We start from the raw sequence: 18,075 nt of genomic DNA, 5'->3' as shown, positions 1-18,075 counted from the left end.
TCTGACCTATGACCTACACCCTAATACTAGTGGGGCAGAGACCACTCCAGAATGACACACCTGCACCAGGACATGGCCACAGCCAGAAGACCCTGACAACAGGCAGTCTCAAGGGGCAGCAGGTGAAGCCTCAGGTACCCCTGGCAGGCATCCATGAGGGCCACACGAGCCACCTCCCTACTGGCTGACCTCTGCCACCCAGGCAGCAGCTCAATTCCAGAAGAGGGGACAGGGACAGGACAATCCTGAGCAGCACTGATCCCCAATGCTGGGGTACTGGGGATGTGACAACAGGCACCTCACGGCTCCACCAGACATGTATCCAGCGACAGGAATGTGGAGAGGGCTATGACTGAGTCACCTTTATTAGAAATTCATAATAAACGCATGTACCACCTGCCCAATGGCAGGGTACAAGGCAATTGGGTACACCAGTGAGGCTCTCAGGCCATGGCTGCAGGGGGGTTGTGTCCATCCCCTGCTGAAGAACTCAGCAATCACAACAGGCCACCAGCCTGACCAACATCCTGCTGGGCAGGGTTTCCAGAAGAGGGAAGACATACACACCTATCACTAGGGCTCAGATGCAATCATGGTCACCCACTCACCTCAGCCTGCCAGCCAGGTTCCACTAGTGCCCAGGGAGCAGCACCCCACTACTCCAGGTCATTGTCACCAATTTGAGGCTGGGCCTCTGGGGTGTCTCAGCTCTGCCCACAGTCTCTGGCACTCACCACATCACAGTGGGCAGCGGGTGCTAACCCGGCTACCCAGAACAAGCCGGCAGGAAGCACTGAGGACAGGCAGCTGTGGCAGGGGCTCTGCTTGCCCACATCAGCAGGACCACCCACAGGTCCTGCCAGGACCTATCTCCTTGCCCCACAGATCTGGCAGAAGCTGGTCAGGCACGGGCAGGCAGCATCTTATAGGGGTTCAAGATGCCCTGGGGGTCCAGCAGAGCCTTGAGCTGCCACATGAGTTGCACGGCAGTGGGCGGCTTACTGTAGCCCAGGACATCCTTCTTCTTGAAGCCCAGTCCATGCTCAGCACTCACGCTGCCTCGCTGTGCAGCTGTCCAGGTGTACACATAGGGCTCCAGGGCATCCAGCAGAGCTGCACTGAAGGCCTCTGCTGTCACATTCAGGTGCAAGTTGCCATCCCCTGGGAGCAAGGGCAGGTGGTCAGGCCGATACTCTGCTAGGAAGCCCCACGCAGGAGTGTGCAGCCTGTGCTGCCCCACTTCTATCTGCAGTGATTAAAGTGCCCCAGGCCCTCCACACTGGCTCCTTTTGGTTCCCCGTGCCTGTCTGCCTGTGGGAAGTGGAGAGTGGCAACCCTGCCCTCAATTGCACAGGTTTCTCCGCTTCCAGGGCGAATGGTGCCCAGGCAGGATGAGCCCTGGAGAGCTATACTGGATGGCCGAGGCCCTGCCCCATCCTTCAATCCCTTCTGGACCACGGAGGGCAGCACCTGAGCCCCTTTCACAGAGATCTGGACAAGTGACCCCATTACCACAAGGCCAAGCTCCACATCCAGTGCCGCACCTGCCACGATGCCACCCTGAAAATGGGCTGGAGACGCCCTGGACCAGGGAGGCCAGGGAGGCTGGGGCCACTTTCTCCCTACCACATGTGATCTGCAGCACTGTGTCACTTGACATGGGCTTTGATACCCTTCTTTCAGAGTGAGGCCTGTGAATCAAACACTGATACCCCTGGGTAAAGGCCACACCCTCTATCACATCCTAGCATACCCAGGCCCCAAGCTGGTCAGGTACAGCCACTGAAACTACATGGCATGGTTGTTCCCACAACAGCCAGGAGCCAAGGCGGGGAGCATTTCCTCAGCCTCCAGCATTGTGGAAGCCACCACAGGTGTTTGAGAGCCTGCACAGCTTACCCAGGTGGCCATAGCCCACCACGTGCTTGGCACGCAGGCCGAGGCGGCCGCGCAGGTCCATCACAAGGTCATAGAACCGCTCCACAGGGAGGGAGATGTCGTACTTGAACACATAGCCATCATGACTCAGTGCCTCTGTGATCCTCTCCCTCAGGGCCCACAGCGACTAGGACAGAAGAGATGTCACATATCACATATCACCATGACTGTTCCTGTGCCACTGTCAGTAGGCAGCCAGGTTCCAGGGTGACAGCATGTTCCCTGTCTACAGGCATAGGCCCTGGACCACAACCCAAACCACCACAGGCTCACTCCAGGACAACACTGAGACTGAGGGGCCCTCCTGGGAGAAGCCAGACATCCTTCTGCTGCAAGTTGAAATGTCCTGGGATGGCTGACCAGAGGCAGAAAGTGCAGGTGGAAAAGGAGTGGACACACAGGGCCCTGAAGGATCTGTGGGCAAGGAAGGGACAGACTGGTGGCTGGAGCAGTGGGGCCCAGGGAGAGGTCTGGGGCCAAGGACTGGGTCAGGAGAGGCAGCTTATTCAGGTAAACGGCTCTGTGGTCCACTTGGTTTTTGTTTGGTTTTGGGACTCTGTGGCCCACAGAAGGACAGAGATGAATCTCCCAGCTATTGGGTCCCCTCTCCCACCAGGCACTGTCCCAACAGGACCTGGAACCCTACACAGACCCCAATCATTCCAGGGGCTACAAGAGTAGAACCTCAAAGAGGACTGCAATTCCTTTAAAGTAAGCACAGCAGTGTACTAACCCTGAAGCACACACAGGACCCCTCATCACTGACCTTTCACCCATGCTGAGTCCCCAGTTCTTACTGATGTTCAGAGAGGCCTGGTCACTCCATACCCAGTCACCCCATCTACCTCAAGGATCTCAGGGGTCCAGATAGATGCTGCTGCCAGAGCTCCCCCAACCCACTCTGCTCCAGTCCCTCCATGCTAGAAATTTTCTAGAACATGCAGGCTCCACCTGACCTGGCTCAAATGCCCTTCAGAACACTCCAGGCCCCACTACCCTGAGACTGAAAAGTGACAAGGTCCTGACTGTAGGCTATGCAGGCACAGCCCTTGCTCTCCAGGTCACTGTGACAGTCCAGCCAGGAGGGAGCCTAGCCCATCCAGCCAGTGTTGGCTGATGAATGAAAGCATAGAGAAGTGCAAGTAATATAGACCATACCTGCTGGCCACAGGTCCACATAGCATAGGCCTCCAACCATCAGATGAGGGAAGGTGGCCAGGCAGGGTGCCCAAGGGACTTTTTTTTTTTTTTTTGGTACTGGGGATCAAATTCTTAATCACACAATATTGGCTCTTGCAGACCAACATGAGGCCCATCTGCAAGACATATCAGAAACTCAGAGCTTCCAGAGGAAAAATCCCAAAGGTCCCAAACACAAATAGCACTTCCCCATAGTCCGTCCCATGTGAGACTGACAGAGAGGCTTCTGAGATGGCTCCAAGAGGCCTGCATGGTCTGTACCATGCAAACATGGCCAATGCACAGTGCTATAGATCCACCAACAGCAACAGTGGGAGGGGTACAGGTATGGAACTGCACCTCTCAGGATTTTCCCGGGAAGCCTGCAGGTGCAGCGGGCAGGAGTGAAAGGGACCATGCAGCCACCACTCCCACACTTGCTGGCCCTGTGTCAACTGTGGGGCCAAATGAAGGACATGGAGGGGCTGGGGACAGGCCCCCAGGGAGACAGTGGGTAGTGCAAGACTAAAAGCACTTCCTGGGTGGCACTGGCCAAGGAGATCCCTTTCCAAGTCAGGCAACCACTGCACATGGTTCCCAAAAGAGAATGCAGGCACCTGCACAAGGCAGTGGGCAGGGCATCTCTGTACCTGTGGCCACTGTCACCACAGATGACCTGCCAGGGCTGAGGACAATGATATTCAGAGAATCAGGGACCCTGAGAGGAACCACAATTATTACATGCACCCAGTTGGGTGCAGACTGGGCCAGAGGGCAGCTGACCGGTGTCCACCACTCAGGGACACTTTCCTCGAAGGCTCCAAAGGAGATGCCCAGGACACAGGCATGTCCTCACAGGCAGAAACGGCACCACCATGTCAGAAAGGGGGAACACTAAGGCGCATGGCTGGCAAGAGCAACATCCTGTCACCAAGCTCCAATCCCAGGACTGCAGAGCAAGGCAATGATGTGTCCCTCAGAATGGGGTGCCTCAGAGGGTACGGGGAGTCCTGTACCTGAGAAGTCAAAAGCCCAAGGCTGAATGGGCTTCAAACAGGACATCCAGACCCTCTCTGTACAGAGACCACACCCACAGCCACCCTGCCCCCTGCTGGCCACTCACCACACTGCAGCCAAAGACAGGGAGGACACCTGGGAGACAACAGCTGCACACTGCCAGGTGCCAAGAAACTGCCCCACAATACCCCACCAACCAGGCCTCCATGACAGTGACCCACAGCTTCCCCACCAGCCCCACTGCTTTGTTCACCTGCAGTTTGGGGTGGGGAGGGTGACGGAATACTGTTTACTGATGAAAATTATCTGGGCCCTATGAAAACACTCTCCCTCCCATGTAGTTCTCTATCCACATGACTCCTGCCCATTCCTCAGCCATGCAGGACAACCACACCATCAGACACCTTGGCTGCACAGGGCAGGGAAGAGGGCCCAAGCCACACAAGGGCACCTGAATTTTGCTGTGGTCAGTGCCCACAGTGCCGTCAGTCACGAGGCCGGATCCCAGTGCCTGTTCCAGGAAGCCATCCAGCTTCGCTGAATCGTGTTCTGCGCTGGAGCCCGAAGTCTCAACCAGGATGTAGAAAGGACTCTCTGGAAGAGGCAGAGATGCACAGTGAGCCAGGCCCAATGGATTCACCTGTAGAATCCAAGCTCTGGGATGCAGAGTCGGAAGGAGGTGGTCTGTGAGCAGCAGCCTTTTGCCAAGCCCAAGTTTCCTGGAAGAGGCACTGCACCCCTGAAATGCTCAACCCCAGGGTCACCCCGAGAAGGCCCCTCCCACTGCCTCAGCAGCCCTGCTGGTGCCAGGGCCCCTCCTCCTACCTGGGGACCTCTGTGCCGACCACAGAAGGGGTGGCTGTACCTTGCACAGGCCTGGCCAGGTGGAGGTGCTGCCCAACCAACTGCATGCACTCAGCATCCATGAACTCGAACGCAGACAGGATCTCGCCCAGCATCCCCTTGCAGGTGCTGAAGGCTTGCAAAACTTCAGCAAAACCCGGGCAGCCTACAACAGGTCACAGGGCATCATGGCCATGCAGCACAAGGACAGTGGAACTCAGAGCCACATCTGTAGGTGCCAGATCCCCCTGAAAGGCAGCAACATCCAACATCCTTGCAACTTGCAAGGCCAAGTGAGGAGAGGAGGCTCAGGCTACGGGGGACATTTACATGTTGGCCAACAGGTCTGTCTGGAGGTCACCTCCAGAGTCCAGGTCGGACAGGAAACATGCCTAGGAACTGCCACGTGGTACTCAGCTGGTGGGGAATCCAGAGGGGTCACACCTGGAGTCTGCATGTGTGGCCAGCGAGGGGCAGCCTTTGAAAGTGGCTCTCTGAGTTTCTCTTAGCATAATTGATAGCCAGTCTCATTTGCTCTTCCAAGTTTGTGGACACCCTGAGGTCTCCAAAGTGCTCCAAGATAGAGGCCACCAACGCAGCCCCAAGCCAGGGAGCTAAGTGACAGAAAGGATATGCTGATGGGTGAGCAGCTCCACAGACCCCACAGTAGAAAGGCTACACAAGCCCAAGCATCAGAGTGACCAGCAACAGCCAGCAAAAGCAAGGCTGTCCCCAAGGACAGCATCTTCACCTCAGCCTCCTCAAATCCCAGACAGCATTCTTCATGGCAATGAGCTAGCACTGCCAGGAAGCCTCACACACAGAAGACTGGGTGCCTCGAGCAGAGCTTCAGGGACAGCTGGCACCATAGACCACAGACCCCAAACACTGAGCTGCCTACCACACAATACCACAGAAATCACACTGGCTGCATGAGAAGACAGGCAGAGGTTTAAAATACCTGGCATGTACATACAACTATGAAAAGTGATAGTGCACATTTGAAAAAAATGAATAAAACTTCTAGAAATGAAAACTATAACCATCAAATTTATATCCAGTGGATAGGAAGGCTCCTCCAAGGTACGCTCGGACACACAGGCAACACTGCAAAGGCAGCGAGCATGGATGGGAAGGTGGACGGGAGAACTGAGCATGTGGCACTCGGGCCACACAAGGGAGAGCAGGAAGGAGGTCAGGAGCCACAGAGACAGCTGCAAATCCACCTGATGTCCAGCAACTGTCCCCAAAGAAGACACAGCCAAGACCTGAAGCAGTAACACAGGAATTCCCCAAACCATAAAAGGCACCGAGCCACAGTTTAAGAAGTTAAGCAATTCCAAAAAAATGAAAAGGAACATTCAGAAGACTAAAGAAAAGGAGAGAGATTCAGGGCACAGTAGGGATGGACTGCAGGGCTGAGGTATGGATGTATTCTCAGTGATAGCAGCGGAGAACCCTTCTGACCTTGTGATGTCCCGTGGATCAGCTTGAAGATCATTAAGTACAGGTCAGGCCTTGTGCTCCGGATGAGATTCAAATAATTCATGGGTGGATGAGAGCAGAAGGTGAAAAACAGCCCACCCCAGTCTCGCAGAAGTTAACACCCTCCTGTGTGTACAGAAGGTACAAAGCCTGCATTCTGTTGCCTCCTCTCCCACTGACAAGAGCAGTACTAGCAATGTGAGAATAACCCTAGAGACCACCTTCCAAACAAGAGGAGAATGCCCACACCAGCTGCACTGATGGAGGACAACAAGGCCTCCAGATCTGACCTGAGCCCCCACCTTCAGATTCATGCAGTGCTGTCACTCACAGTGTAAATAACAGCTGTGAAACAGCAATATCTGGTGGGAATTCCCAACCTGGACATCAACCCAAAGTGTCAGTGCCCCCAAAATCAACTATCTTCCTAAGCGAGAAAAAAAACTGGTATTGCAGGCAAGCCAGCTACCCAGATCTCCTGGACTCCAGAGCAGGACCATGTCCCTGAGGAAAGAAACAATGGCATAGTGACATCAGGAATGCACACCGCTATGCAAAATTAATGTATCCAAAGTAACCTGCTTGGTCTTCATTTGCCTGGCAACAGGGGTATATCCATGAGTCTGAATCAGAAAAATCATAATTCAATACACCATTTCCCCAATTGTGGTTATCATGGGGTCTGCTTGGTTTCTAAAAATCAGTGGTCTCAGGAAATATACGCTGAGAAAATCAGCAGCTACCCCAGTTGCTGAGGAGGATGAAATGCAGACCCTGCCAGCTCCACAGAGAAGAACCGCTTTGTATACCAGAAAGGAAATGTAGAGTGGAAAATCTGTTTGAACTTAGTTTTGCAAAGGTTCTTAAGAGACAAAGACATTCTAATAGATTTGCATTTATGTCCTCCAACTGGAATTTGGAATCTTGGCTGCTAGCAGCTAATTCTTTGAAGGACTGGTTATTCCACATGGTCATAGTAAGACATTCAAGTTGTGCAATACAGTGAATAATGAAAACTATATTTATATTTTTATATTTATATTTATATTTTTATATTAAATAAATTTGCCAAAGGAACTGTTCTCAACAGCTTCTTATATATTCTTTCAGAAAACTTCTATGTACACATGACATGTTTATGTGCTTGTGGCATATGTTTGCATTTCTATGTCTATTTACATTTGTGTGTGTGTGTGTGTGTATACACATATCTCCTTGTCACAAATAGAAACACACACCAATTCTGTGCTATACTTATAAAAAGCAGGTAATGTAAGTCTTGGAGATATTTCCATGTACACACACAGCTATTCAGACAGCAATGTAGCCAACTGACCTGCTTGCCTTAGAGTTCACAGATGCTAAGTGTATGTCACCTGGCCAGGCTCCTGACTACCAAAACTACAGTCCAAACAGCAGAGCAGAGATGAACCCACCTCATCCAGCTAACATGGTCCTGACAAAGAAACACAACACAAAGAATGAATTGTTCACAGTTTGAAGAAAAGAGTGAGAAAGCTTAAAGGGGAGGGAATCATGAGAAACAATAGCTCTGTCTTTTCCATCAAACAAGAGTGTCTCTTAAAAAAAAAAAGTGTGTCTCCATTTTGGATTCTAGCCCACCTTAGACAGCCTCTCCTCAACACACCCAATTACAAGAAACACCTGCTCAGTTTAGACCCAGACACACAGCTAAGAGCTAAAGATAACTTTTCAACATCCAAGGACTTTCAGTGCCTCAAATCCCTACTCTACCCTCCCTTAACCCTGTCCAGCAACAAGCCTTCACACCCCTTAAACTAGCCTCCTGGGATAGATTGTAAACCTTCAATCCAACTAATGTGGGAAAAGGTCAGCTGTTTCCCCTGTATTAGAGATAAATGGGGCAACGCTCCTTTATCCTGTGTGCCTGCTACCTCATTGCTGGGGTATGCCTGTGCCATTTTACAAAGTAAAAAATCTTGTTAAGGGAAAAAAATATGAATATTAATAAGATTGCATCCTAGCCAGACTCAGGGAGGCACATCTGTAACCCAGCAGAGCACTGAGGCAGGAAGACTGCAAGTTTGAGCCCAGCCTGGGCAACGTAGTGACTTAGAAAGACCTGTTTTCAAAATTTATAACTTGTTGAAAAGGGCTGGAGATATAGCCCAATGTGAAGGCCTTAGGTTCAATCTAAAGTACTGATAAAAAGGAAAAAAAAAAAATCAGCGTCCTGAAACATACAAAAAAATGACATCATTTCCTTTGAACCTCACTGCACATTACTTAAACCCAAGCACAATGGAGCAAAGAAGTGCAAGAGAACCTCAGTTTGGTTATAGACAAAGTATGTTCACCTGGAAACAGAGAAAGGCCTCTGATTGGAAGCTATATTCTGTGAGCTCCAGGGACAGCCAAGACAAACAGGCCCCACCCTTTCCCACTCTGCCAGCCCTGGACAGCCCATGGGATACGTCCCACCACCCAGCTCAACCAAGCCAAGGATACCTACCGAGGAAGGCTACATTCACAGCTTTGGGCATAGGTGGGCACAAGATGGACACAGCCGTGATGACCCCCAGGGTGCCCTCAGAACCAATGAACAGCTGCTTCAGGTCATAGCCCGTGTTGTCCTTCCTTAGGGAGGTCAGGCAATCCAGTACAGTGCCATTAGCCAGGACCTGGCAGGGAGGGGACACAGGCTGTCACCCTGGCCAGTTCCAACATCTGCCTTTGCACTTCTCCAGCATCCACACTGAGGATAGTGCCTCAATCCACAGCACCCTCCCACCCTACCCACAGCCAGGAGCTCCCATCTGCCCCAGAAGCAAAGTGGCCCCAGTGGTCTCCTGGCTGGATAAAGGAAAGTTTTTCCTTCCTAGGTGGAGCAAGACTTCCCCAACCTTACCATAACCACACACCCAGGAAACTCATTCAGCTGCTAGAGGAAAGCCTGCCTAAGAAGAGGATAACTCCTGGGGAACACACCTGGGGAGAACACAGATGGAGAGTACAACTAGGGAACACACCTGGGGCCTCTCACCTGGGAAGCACAACTGAAAGGGTAATGCACTGGGGTTTCCCCTACCCTGGAACCCCTTACCCAGACAATCCTTGCACTCTGAGCCTCAAGTGTGCTGGCTGGTTCTTTGAGACTGAGGCTCACTGATAGCTGAAGACTAGGAGGAGGCAAAGTACCATGAAAATAAAGTGGCCACCAGAAAACAAAGCTATTGGGATATTGTGATTTCAAGGATAAACATGATTTTGTGTTTGTCTTCCACCTGAGTAAATAGGACAAAAATCCCTGCCCTTCAGAAACTGCAACATGTGATACTCAAGACAGTGCAGGAAACAAGCTGGCACTGATGCCCCTGAATAACCCTGCTCTGACCACCCTGCTCTGACCACTACACTGGGAGGTCTGGGCCAGGTGGAACACTGCTGTGCTGCAGCCCCTGATGGCTCCTCTTGTGAATGCGCCATCTGGGGCACGAGGAGCACAGCAGGGCTCCCTGAGTTATATGTGAGACCCAGGGGCTGGCATAATGGGACCTCAAATTTGGGTCATGGCCCTGACCCACTGACGTGGCCTCCCGAATCCATACTATCCCTGGGGCCTGGAAAAATACCTACAGCAGGACCTTCATGGCTCTGCCCAAGCTGGCATCAGCTCACCACTTCCAGGCCCAGGACAGTCCCACGCAGTGAGCCATAGCGCAAGAACCGCAGACCGCCCGCATTGGTCGCTACATTGCCCCCAATGTGGCAGCTGCCCTTGGCTCCCAAGTCCAGTGGCATGATGAAGCCTCGCTCCTGCACATAGCGGTTCAGCTCCTCCAGCACACAGCCCGCCTGGCAGACCAGTATTCCTGCGGAGAACAACAGTGTCACAGCCCATGGCTCCTGGGCACAAGAACTATCAGAGCTGCGGGGCCAGCCCCGCCACTCTGCAGATGTGAACCACCCAAAAGGAATGCCTGCTGCAGAGCAGGGCAGAGGAAGAGGCCTCCCCTTCTACCCTGTCCAGGCTCTAAGTCACCTTAGCAGAAGGAAAACTGCAAAGGCAAAAGTGGAGAAAAACCACACACACACTCACATTCATACACACACACTTACACTGATGGAGCAAAAAGATAACTACAAAGTAGTGTCCTCCACTTGGGCTCACATTGTGCAGCCTCTATTGATGTCTGGATACTTACTAGTGTGGGCACTGCAGGCATCTAATGTGGGGAGCCTGAGGCTGCTGCTCAACACCCTAACAGTCACAGCACCCAGCCACAAAGAAAGACCTAGGCCAAATGCCCCAGAAGAAGAGATGGCACTGCTCGGTCACCACACCATGGGAAAGGCTGATGTGGCCACAATGTGTTAGAGTCCAAGAGGACCAGAGTGATAAAGAGCCAATTGCAGCTGCCGTTCCTTGCCAGCCTGGGATGTGCACACTTGCTCACCTGACCACAGTCCAGGTGGCTGACAAGGAAGGACAACCCTGAGAAGCACAGGGAGGGACGTGGGTGCCCAATGGGCAGCACAAGCTTACCGGACACATCATGGAAGCTGATGACCTGGTTCATGAGGGCAGTAGATAGGATGATCTCATCAAAGACAGGGACACTACCCCCCACCATGCCTGTGTTCCCTCCCTGCGGGTTCACAGCCAGGTTCCTCTGGTGACAGTGCCTGAGATGAGCAAAAGAGAGCCATCAGGCCAGCACCTCCACTCCCAGGCCACTGGCCACAAAGGCCATAGCAGAGGGCCAACACCTGCCCCCCAAACGTGGCCCCAGCCCTCAGCCTCTCCAAAGCTCCTCCCAATACACCCTTGGGAAGTCTGAGGAAGGCAGAGCTCTCGGTGAGGGTGCACAGACCCTGTGTGCCTAATGCTTTCCCTGATCATGGTGGGACAGTAATTGTGGCCTGACTCATTCTCAGGGGCCTCACCTCTAAAGAAAGGGACTCCTAAGAACCCAGCAAGTTCCACGGTGCCCACATCCCACCACCCTCACTCTCTATAGTCCCTCTGCTAATGCAGTATCCCCACATCCCTGACCCACAGCCCCAGACCATACTTTGGGGTCATCAAGGACACCTCCTCCCATCCAGGCTCACTCTGTGAGGATCTAAAGTGAGGACTCCAATGTGGGGGGAGGGCTTGGGGAAAGGGGTATACAAAATGGACCCCAGGAGGCAGCATGGCACAGGAGCAGTGCTACAAGTGTGATCCTGTAACCATGCCAAGTGTCCCTACCTGGGATACCACATTCAGTATTACCTGAGGATGCGGGACACCTCCTCTGTGGTCCGAGGCCTCAGCATCACCTTGCTACAGCCTGGGACAGAGAACAGTGCATCAGCTGCCACCAGGGAAGTGACCTGGACATGCCTGTCTGAGCTAAAGGGAAAGGGTGACCTCTCCAGGCACCTGCTCTTCCCAGGGAGGTGACCCACAAACCACAGCTATGGAGCCCCACATTCACAGAGACAAGACAGGAAGAGAAAGGCAGGACCCAGTGACAAGGTGGGCAGGGAGCAGGTCCAGCTGCAGTAGAAGTGAACATGCAGAAGAACTGCGGAGATCCTGCCATCTTCCACTCCGCTGGGGTGAAGGCGGCTAGGCCCATGCTGAGAGGTGTCCAACCACAAAGGCTTCTCCACCACAAGGTCACTATGTCTCCCTCTGAGACTGAATGCTCTACTGCTCCTCAAACTGCCACTTGATGACTTTAGGATATGTTGATCTTCCTCATAAATCAGCTACTGCAACAGCTGCCAGGTGGTGATTTCTAGTCAGTCCACTACCATATTTGTGGTAAAGAAGGGCTCTCCTGGTCCCATGATGCGTTTACTCATCCATCTACTCATGCGTGTGAGGGGGGCTCATGCAGTCCTCCCTCAGACTGCCTTCTCTACCTTACACCAGACATTGTGGATAGCAGCCTCATTAAGCTTGTGCCTAACCACTGCCACCCACAACAGCTGGGTTTCCCTTGGCCTTGTTGGCTTCTCCAGAAGGACCCCAGGTGGCAGTAGGGACCCTTGGGAGAAGCAATCATCGCTCTTTGTGCAACCCTAAGAATCAAACACCACACAGTTCCTATCTTACTTCCTGATTCTGAAAGACATGAATCTGCTTGTCACCAGTGTGAGGTCTTTTGATGAGCGGGCTGTGCCACACTGGAGATGCTGGCCTGAGACAAAGGACTGAGGCTCAGAGGTGGGAGCTTCCTGGCAAAGCCTGAGCTCCCTACACAGGAAATGTCCCATGCACCCCCCTCAAGTCTCCCTGTCACAGAGAAGACCACACCTCAGCTAACTCCAAGGGGAAGATGGTAACAAAGGGTCTCCAGATGCCCAGCATGTGCACAGTGCCAGCTCCACAGAGCACACGGCAGGAGGCCAGAAGTGAAGAGCACATAGACAGGAAAATACCCAAATCTGGGCAAGGAGGGAACTGCCTCTAACATCCAGGGCAGAAAAACAGCTACATGCCACTCCTATCCACAGGCTTCCTCACCTTCCAGGTCACTTAGGTTGGTGACAACAAAAAAGTGTCCCTCCCCAACATTTCTAAGGCCCAGGAACACCACAGTCTAATCAGCTTGGCCTGAGCAATTTAACAACTTAATGAGACCCTGTCCTAAAATTTTTTTTTAAAAGGGTTGGAGATTATCATGGTTTATATCTAAAATGTCCCTTGAGGCCTCATGCACTCCCAGGTGGGGCTTTTGGGTGGTGTGTGATGCTGGATTAGTCCACTGACTGGTTTAGCATAGTTCTGGTATGGATGGTGGACTTACTAAAGAGGGAAGACCCTCCCTGGGTGTGGGTAGCAATCAATAGGCTTTTAGCCTGGATGGAATAAAAGGGAAGGAAGAAGGCAGGCTTTCTCTTCTGCCATGCTGCCCTGCCTTGGTCAGTTGATTATAGACTGAAACCTTTACAAACTGTGTGCTAAAATAAACCTTTCCTCTTCAAACTTGCAGGTTTCAGGTATTTTGTCTCATCAACAAGAAAGTAACTAAGATAGGGATATAGCTCAGTGCAATGGCTCAATTCCAAGCAACATAAAAGGTAAAAAAGAAGAAGGATGCATGTAATGGTCTATACCCACGTGACCCTCCCCGAACAGTCTCATGCTCTCATAGGTGGGGATTGTGGAAGGCGACTGGATTATGTGGGTTTATTATAGCTGACTACCTGTTAGAAGGTGGGGTCCAGTTGGAAGAGGAGGGTCAATGAGGGCCTGGCCTGAAAGAGTTTATCTTTAATCCCAGCTCCTCTCTTCTTATTCCCTCTGCTTCCTAGATGCCATGAGCCAAAATAAACCTGTATTCCTTTAAATTGTGGGCGTTGGATACTGTGTCTCAGCAATAAGTAAAGTGAGAATGAAGGAGTACAAAAACCTCAAAGTTTCAAACAAACTAAATGAGACCTATGGAGTAGAAAGAAAAACTTTTCCTCTCTGAAGTTGGTCCAACAGCCCATTTTCCTTGTAAAGAACAATGAACTTGGCAGAAGGAAAGAATATTCCTTGAAGCCCCATTTAGTCCTATAAATGTAACATGAGCCCCAATTTGATGTAACTGCTATCTTGGCCCTTGTCCACCTTCAGGATTCAAGTTATGCACTCTCTGTGTCACTCTGAAGATCTATCACTTTGCGGTAAACTTTACCTATACTCTACATGGCTGCCTGTGTGTCTTGCTGAAATGTTTTGTCAAGGACAAAAAACCCAAGAGCAGAGTCACCAGTCCGTGGGGTAAGGACCTGTCTTCCTGGAGATACTTCTGGCTAATAAATCTATCTATGCCTCTCATGACAAGTCTGGCAGCTGTTTTCGAAATCTACCAATTCTTTTCCATGAGAAATCAAGAACCTATGCTGTGGATGGGGATGGCTGAGGTCCCTACCTCCTCTTCGGGGGAACAACTTGGATAGAATTTTTCTGGTGATAGGATAATTAAGATCTTGCAGCCAGGCATGATGGTGCATGCATGTAACCCCAGAACTCTGGGGAGCTGAGATAGGAGGACCCCAAATTTGAGCCCAACTTGGGCAATTCAGCAACTTAGTAAGACTCTGTTGAGGTAGGATAAAAATAAAGATAAGTAAAAAGGAGACAAGGATCCACTCAATTATGGACTGAAACCTCCACAAATTGCGAGCTAAATAAACCTTTCCTCCCTTAACTTTCCATGCCAAATATTTTGTCTCAGCAAGGGGAGAAAAGACACACACCAAACTCCTCAAGAATACTGTAAGTCCATAATTCACTTAATTAAAAAAGTAAATAGCAGAAATCTTAAGATAAAGGAACAGGCTGAGAGAATTCAAAGAATGCTTAAATTATCCATCTTATTATATAAAAAAACTAAGGTCATATTTCCACCTATACAATGGGCCATTATCCTTCTTGGAGGTGGGCCATCTTTTCATAGGTTTCCATCCCCACGAGAGAAGCATAAATGTTTCCAGTTCCAAAAGATCATGCTTTTCATTTCTCAGAATCCCCATACCCCATTTGAGTGGGTTTTTTTTTTTAATTTGCCTAATAAATCCTTTCTGTGTCTCTTACTAACCAGTCCTGAAAATTCTTTTTTTTGCAATGATAGTGAAATTGCAAATTTATTCTGCAGGTAGGACATATTTACCTTTCTTATCTAAACTTTGGCACACCACCCCCCTTGGACCCTATCCAATGACACTGTCTCACAATAAAAAATAAGGGTGGGTATGTACACAGCTCAGTACGAAAGCCCTGGGTTCAATCCTGGGGGTATTTTGAGATTGAAAAAAAAAAAATTTAGATGAGCTCATCCTAGATTAGGTGGATTCTTAAGTCCTAAAACAAGGTCTCCGTAAGACACAGAAGAGGAAAGATGGATGGTGAGTAGGCAGAGGCTGGAGTGGTGTCCTCAGAGTCTAGGACTCCAGGCCCCTAGGAACAGGAAGGCAGGAAGGCTCCTCCACAGAGACCTGGAGGGCGCAGCCTGTCAAGGCTTTTGGCCTCCAGAACTGAGCGAAGAAGCTTCAGCAGTTGTAAGCCCCCCTGATTTGTGATCTTTGGTTACAGCAGCCCAAGACACCAACAAAGGAGCTGGGAAGAGCACAGAGCAGTTTCAGGGGAACATGCCACCTGTTCACTTGCAAATGTTACACACCACCTGTAAACTGGACTAAATTTTATTCTCAAACTTCAGACCCATGCCCGCACCACTTGACCTCAAAAGCATGAAAAGGATCACAAACAGTGAAGCCACTTCCTGATTCTACTTCTCTACTCACCCACTTCCCAGGCCTGACTCACCCCTGATTGTCCTCAGCCAGTCCACATTGGCGACCTCCAGCTCCTCCGGGTCTGTGATGACCCTGCCTGGGATGATGCGTTCAAAGGCGGCAAGGTCCTCTTCAGACACTACGGAGAAGGGCAGCCGCTGCACAGGGTAGCGCTCAGAGGTGGGCATCACCCTGGGGACACCAAGGGCTGTGGAGGAGCAGCCTCTGAAGGCAAGAGGGCCAGACACTCGCCAGGGTAAACTCAGCCACCTCTGCTGTCCCATGGAGGCCCCAAGAGCACAGGCTGTCCTCTGCCACTGTGGAGAGGCCCGGAAGATCCACGTGGACCACCTGGGCACCTGGCAGGGCACCATTGTCGCTGCCCTACAAAGGAAGGTATTGAACTTGTGGATCAGGAACATAGCGGGAGCACTAAGTGTCCCTTACAGCCCAAGCACACAGCCATGCTAGGGAAGGGACAAGGGTCAGGCAGGGAAGAATGAGGTGCCATGTTCACAGGGTGCACACAGTGGTGGGGGCGTCCTCTCTAGAGCATTGTGCTTTACAGCATTTACAAATAATCTCTTTTAAGGCTCTAAAAAGAAAGCGAAGGTACCATTGAATTATGCACCAAAGAGAGCCAAAAAGGCCAATTTCATATTCGACTTATATTGTGCCACAAGTTTACAGAACGCCTGCGTAATAAAAATAAATAAAAACTTTTCTTAGACAGGATGATGCACACCTGTAATCCCAGCACTCTGGGAGGCCAAGGCAGGATAACACGTTCACGGTTAACCTGCGCAACGGAGCAAGCGACCTAGCGAGACTTGTCTCATGTGAAGGGCAGATGGAGGGAACTATAGCTCCACACAAGGACAGGCCACCCTCAGGATCACACCCGAAAGGCGCAGGGTCTCCCAACGCGGCCACTTCACCTCCCTGGGCTCAGAGCGCCTGCGCCTCATCCCGGGCACGCGCAGAGCCCGCCTCCTCCGTAAGACCAGGCCACGAACCTGTGCGTGCGACTGGCGCTCAAGGTCAGAACTCTCGCTGACGGCCGGCAGAGGTTTGGAACCAAGGCCACCCCCCCGCGCCTGAGTGAGCACACTCATCCGAGCCTAGCCCTGACTCGGCCGCGTCGCGCCCGAGCCTCCGTAGCTGCCTCAGGACCTGCGACGCACAGAGAAGGGCGGGGCCGAGCAGCGCCTGCGCACTGACTCCTTCCCGCGGATCAGCTTCCCTGGGTCCCTCCCTCCGTGTGTCCAGAGTCCCAAAGCGCTGGGACTAGAGTCCAGTTCCACCCAGCAGGCTTCCCGGCACGACCTATTCCAAACCTATCCCTTACCCGGCCCATGTCTATCAGCCAGGACCAAGCCGGTAAAGCCCACTCCTGCGTCCTACTGTGGGCCCCTTTCCGTAGGAGTCTGTCTCCCCTGGGTCTGTCTATACGTGTCTATCTCCAGAGGTCTCTGTCTCCCCTAGGTTTCTCCCTAGGGGTCTCTGTCTCCCTACCCGGATTCTTGGCTCCCTGGTGCCCTATCCATTAAGCTGATGTCCTTCAGGCAGCAAGAGTAACAAAGTCCAGGCAATCTCCTGTCAAAGGCCCAGGACCGGGGCTCATGTGGAACCTCCTCAGAGGTCAAGCCAGTTCCATTGAGTGTCCCCCCACCAAGCTCTTGAGGCTAGCCACAAAGCCCACTCCTCAGCAGCTGCACCCTTGCTCCACAGCCACCCCCTTCAAGACACTAGAATGGCTGAAACTCCCCTGGGAGTGTTGCCCCTCCCAGGCCTCCACTTTCCCTATTGCTTTCAGCCTCCACATCTTAAACCTTAGAATACAGTGGCTCCCACAATCCTGGGTGATGGTACCCAGTATTTAGAGCAGGGCGTATCTCCCATCACCAGTCCCTGTTCCTCCTGGCTTACCTTATTCTATTGTCACTGTGTGGACGGCAAATGGTTTAGAGGGACAACTTGATTAGCATGGAGGAGGTCTTGGTTTGCTCCCCAGCAATACACACACACACCCTTTGGATCTCTGAACCAGGTTGGGGCAGAGTGCAAGAGAGCCACGGAGGGGGCTGGGACAGACTGTGGAGGTGCAGTCACTTTGTCAAGGAAACCAGCAGGTCCTGGTGTACGTACCTACAAACTGGCATGGAGAAAATGACATGAGAGCTTGGCAGCTGCATCATGTGCCAGGAGGACACTGCCGTGTCTAGAGCCACAGCTGCAAGTGAAGGCAGCACCTGTGCCTTTGACAGACTGTACCCCTAGGGTCTGCCCAGGTAGGTCAAGGTGTGTCAAGCACGTCACCCTGGCATCTTCTAGGTCAAGGACACCTGT

At 51.8% G+C, this 18,075-nt stretch overlaps 1 protein-coding gene across 3 annotated transcripts; it reads right to left on the bottom strand.

Annotated features, from left to right (window-relative positions):
- Positions 1 to 337: 337 nt before the first annotated feature.
- D2hgdh (D-2-hydroxyglutarate dehydrogenase) lies at positions 338 to 16,930 on the bottom strand. 3 transcript variants are annotated; one of them, XM_010606668.2, is made up of 10 exons: positions 16,743 to 16,930; positions 15,758 to 16,110; positions 11,723 to 11,780; positions 10,991 to 11,130; positions 10,123 to 10,316; positions 8,957 to 9,125; positions 5,000 to 5,143; positions 4,586 to 4,728; positions 1,900 to 2,065; positions 338 to 1,161 (listed from the first exon to the last, which is right to left on the bottom strand). In XM_010606668.2, exons 2-10 carry the CDS (start codon positions 16,098 to 16,100, stop codon positions 902 to 904), a joined length of 1,617 nt encoding a protein of 538 aa, XP_010604970.1. In that variant the 5' UTR covers positions 16,101 to 16,110; positions 16,743 to 16,930; the 3' UTR covers positions 338 to 901. The 3 variants fall into 3 exon arrangements, with proteins under 3 accessions (XP_010604970.1, XP_010604973.1, XP_010604971.1); XM_010606671.2 differs by having other exon boundaries at positions 15,758 to 15,865; XM_010606669.3 differs by lacking the exon at positions 16,743 to 16,930 and adding an exon at positions 16,472 to 16,676.
- Positions 16,931 to 18,075: the final 1,145 nt, after the last annotated feature.

Source organism: Fukomys damarensis, unplaced genomic scaffold, assembly GCF_012274545.1.
Source record: "Fukomys damarensis isolate Sample0158 unplaced genomic scaffold, DMR_v1.0_HiC HiC_scaffold_16, whole genome shotgun sequence".
Classification (NCBI taxonomy): Eukaryota; Metazoa; Chordata; class Mammalia; order Rodentia; family Bathyergidae; genus Fukomys; species Fukomys damarensis.
The sequence above is the reverse complement of the archived record's forward strand: the minus strand, read 5'-3'. Positions and strand labels throughout refer to the sequence as shown.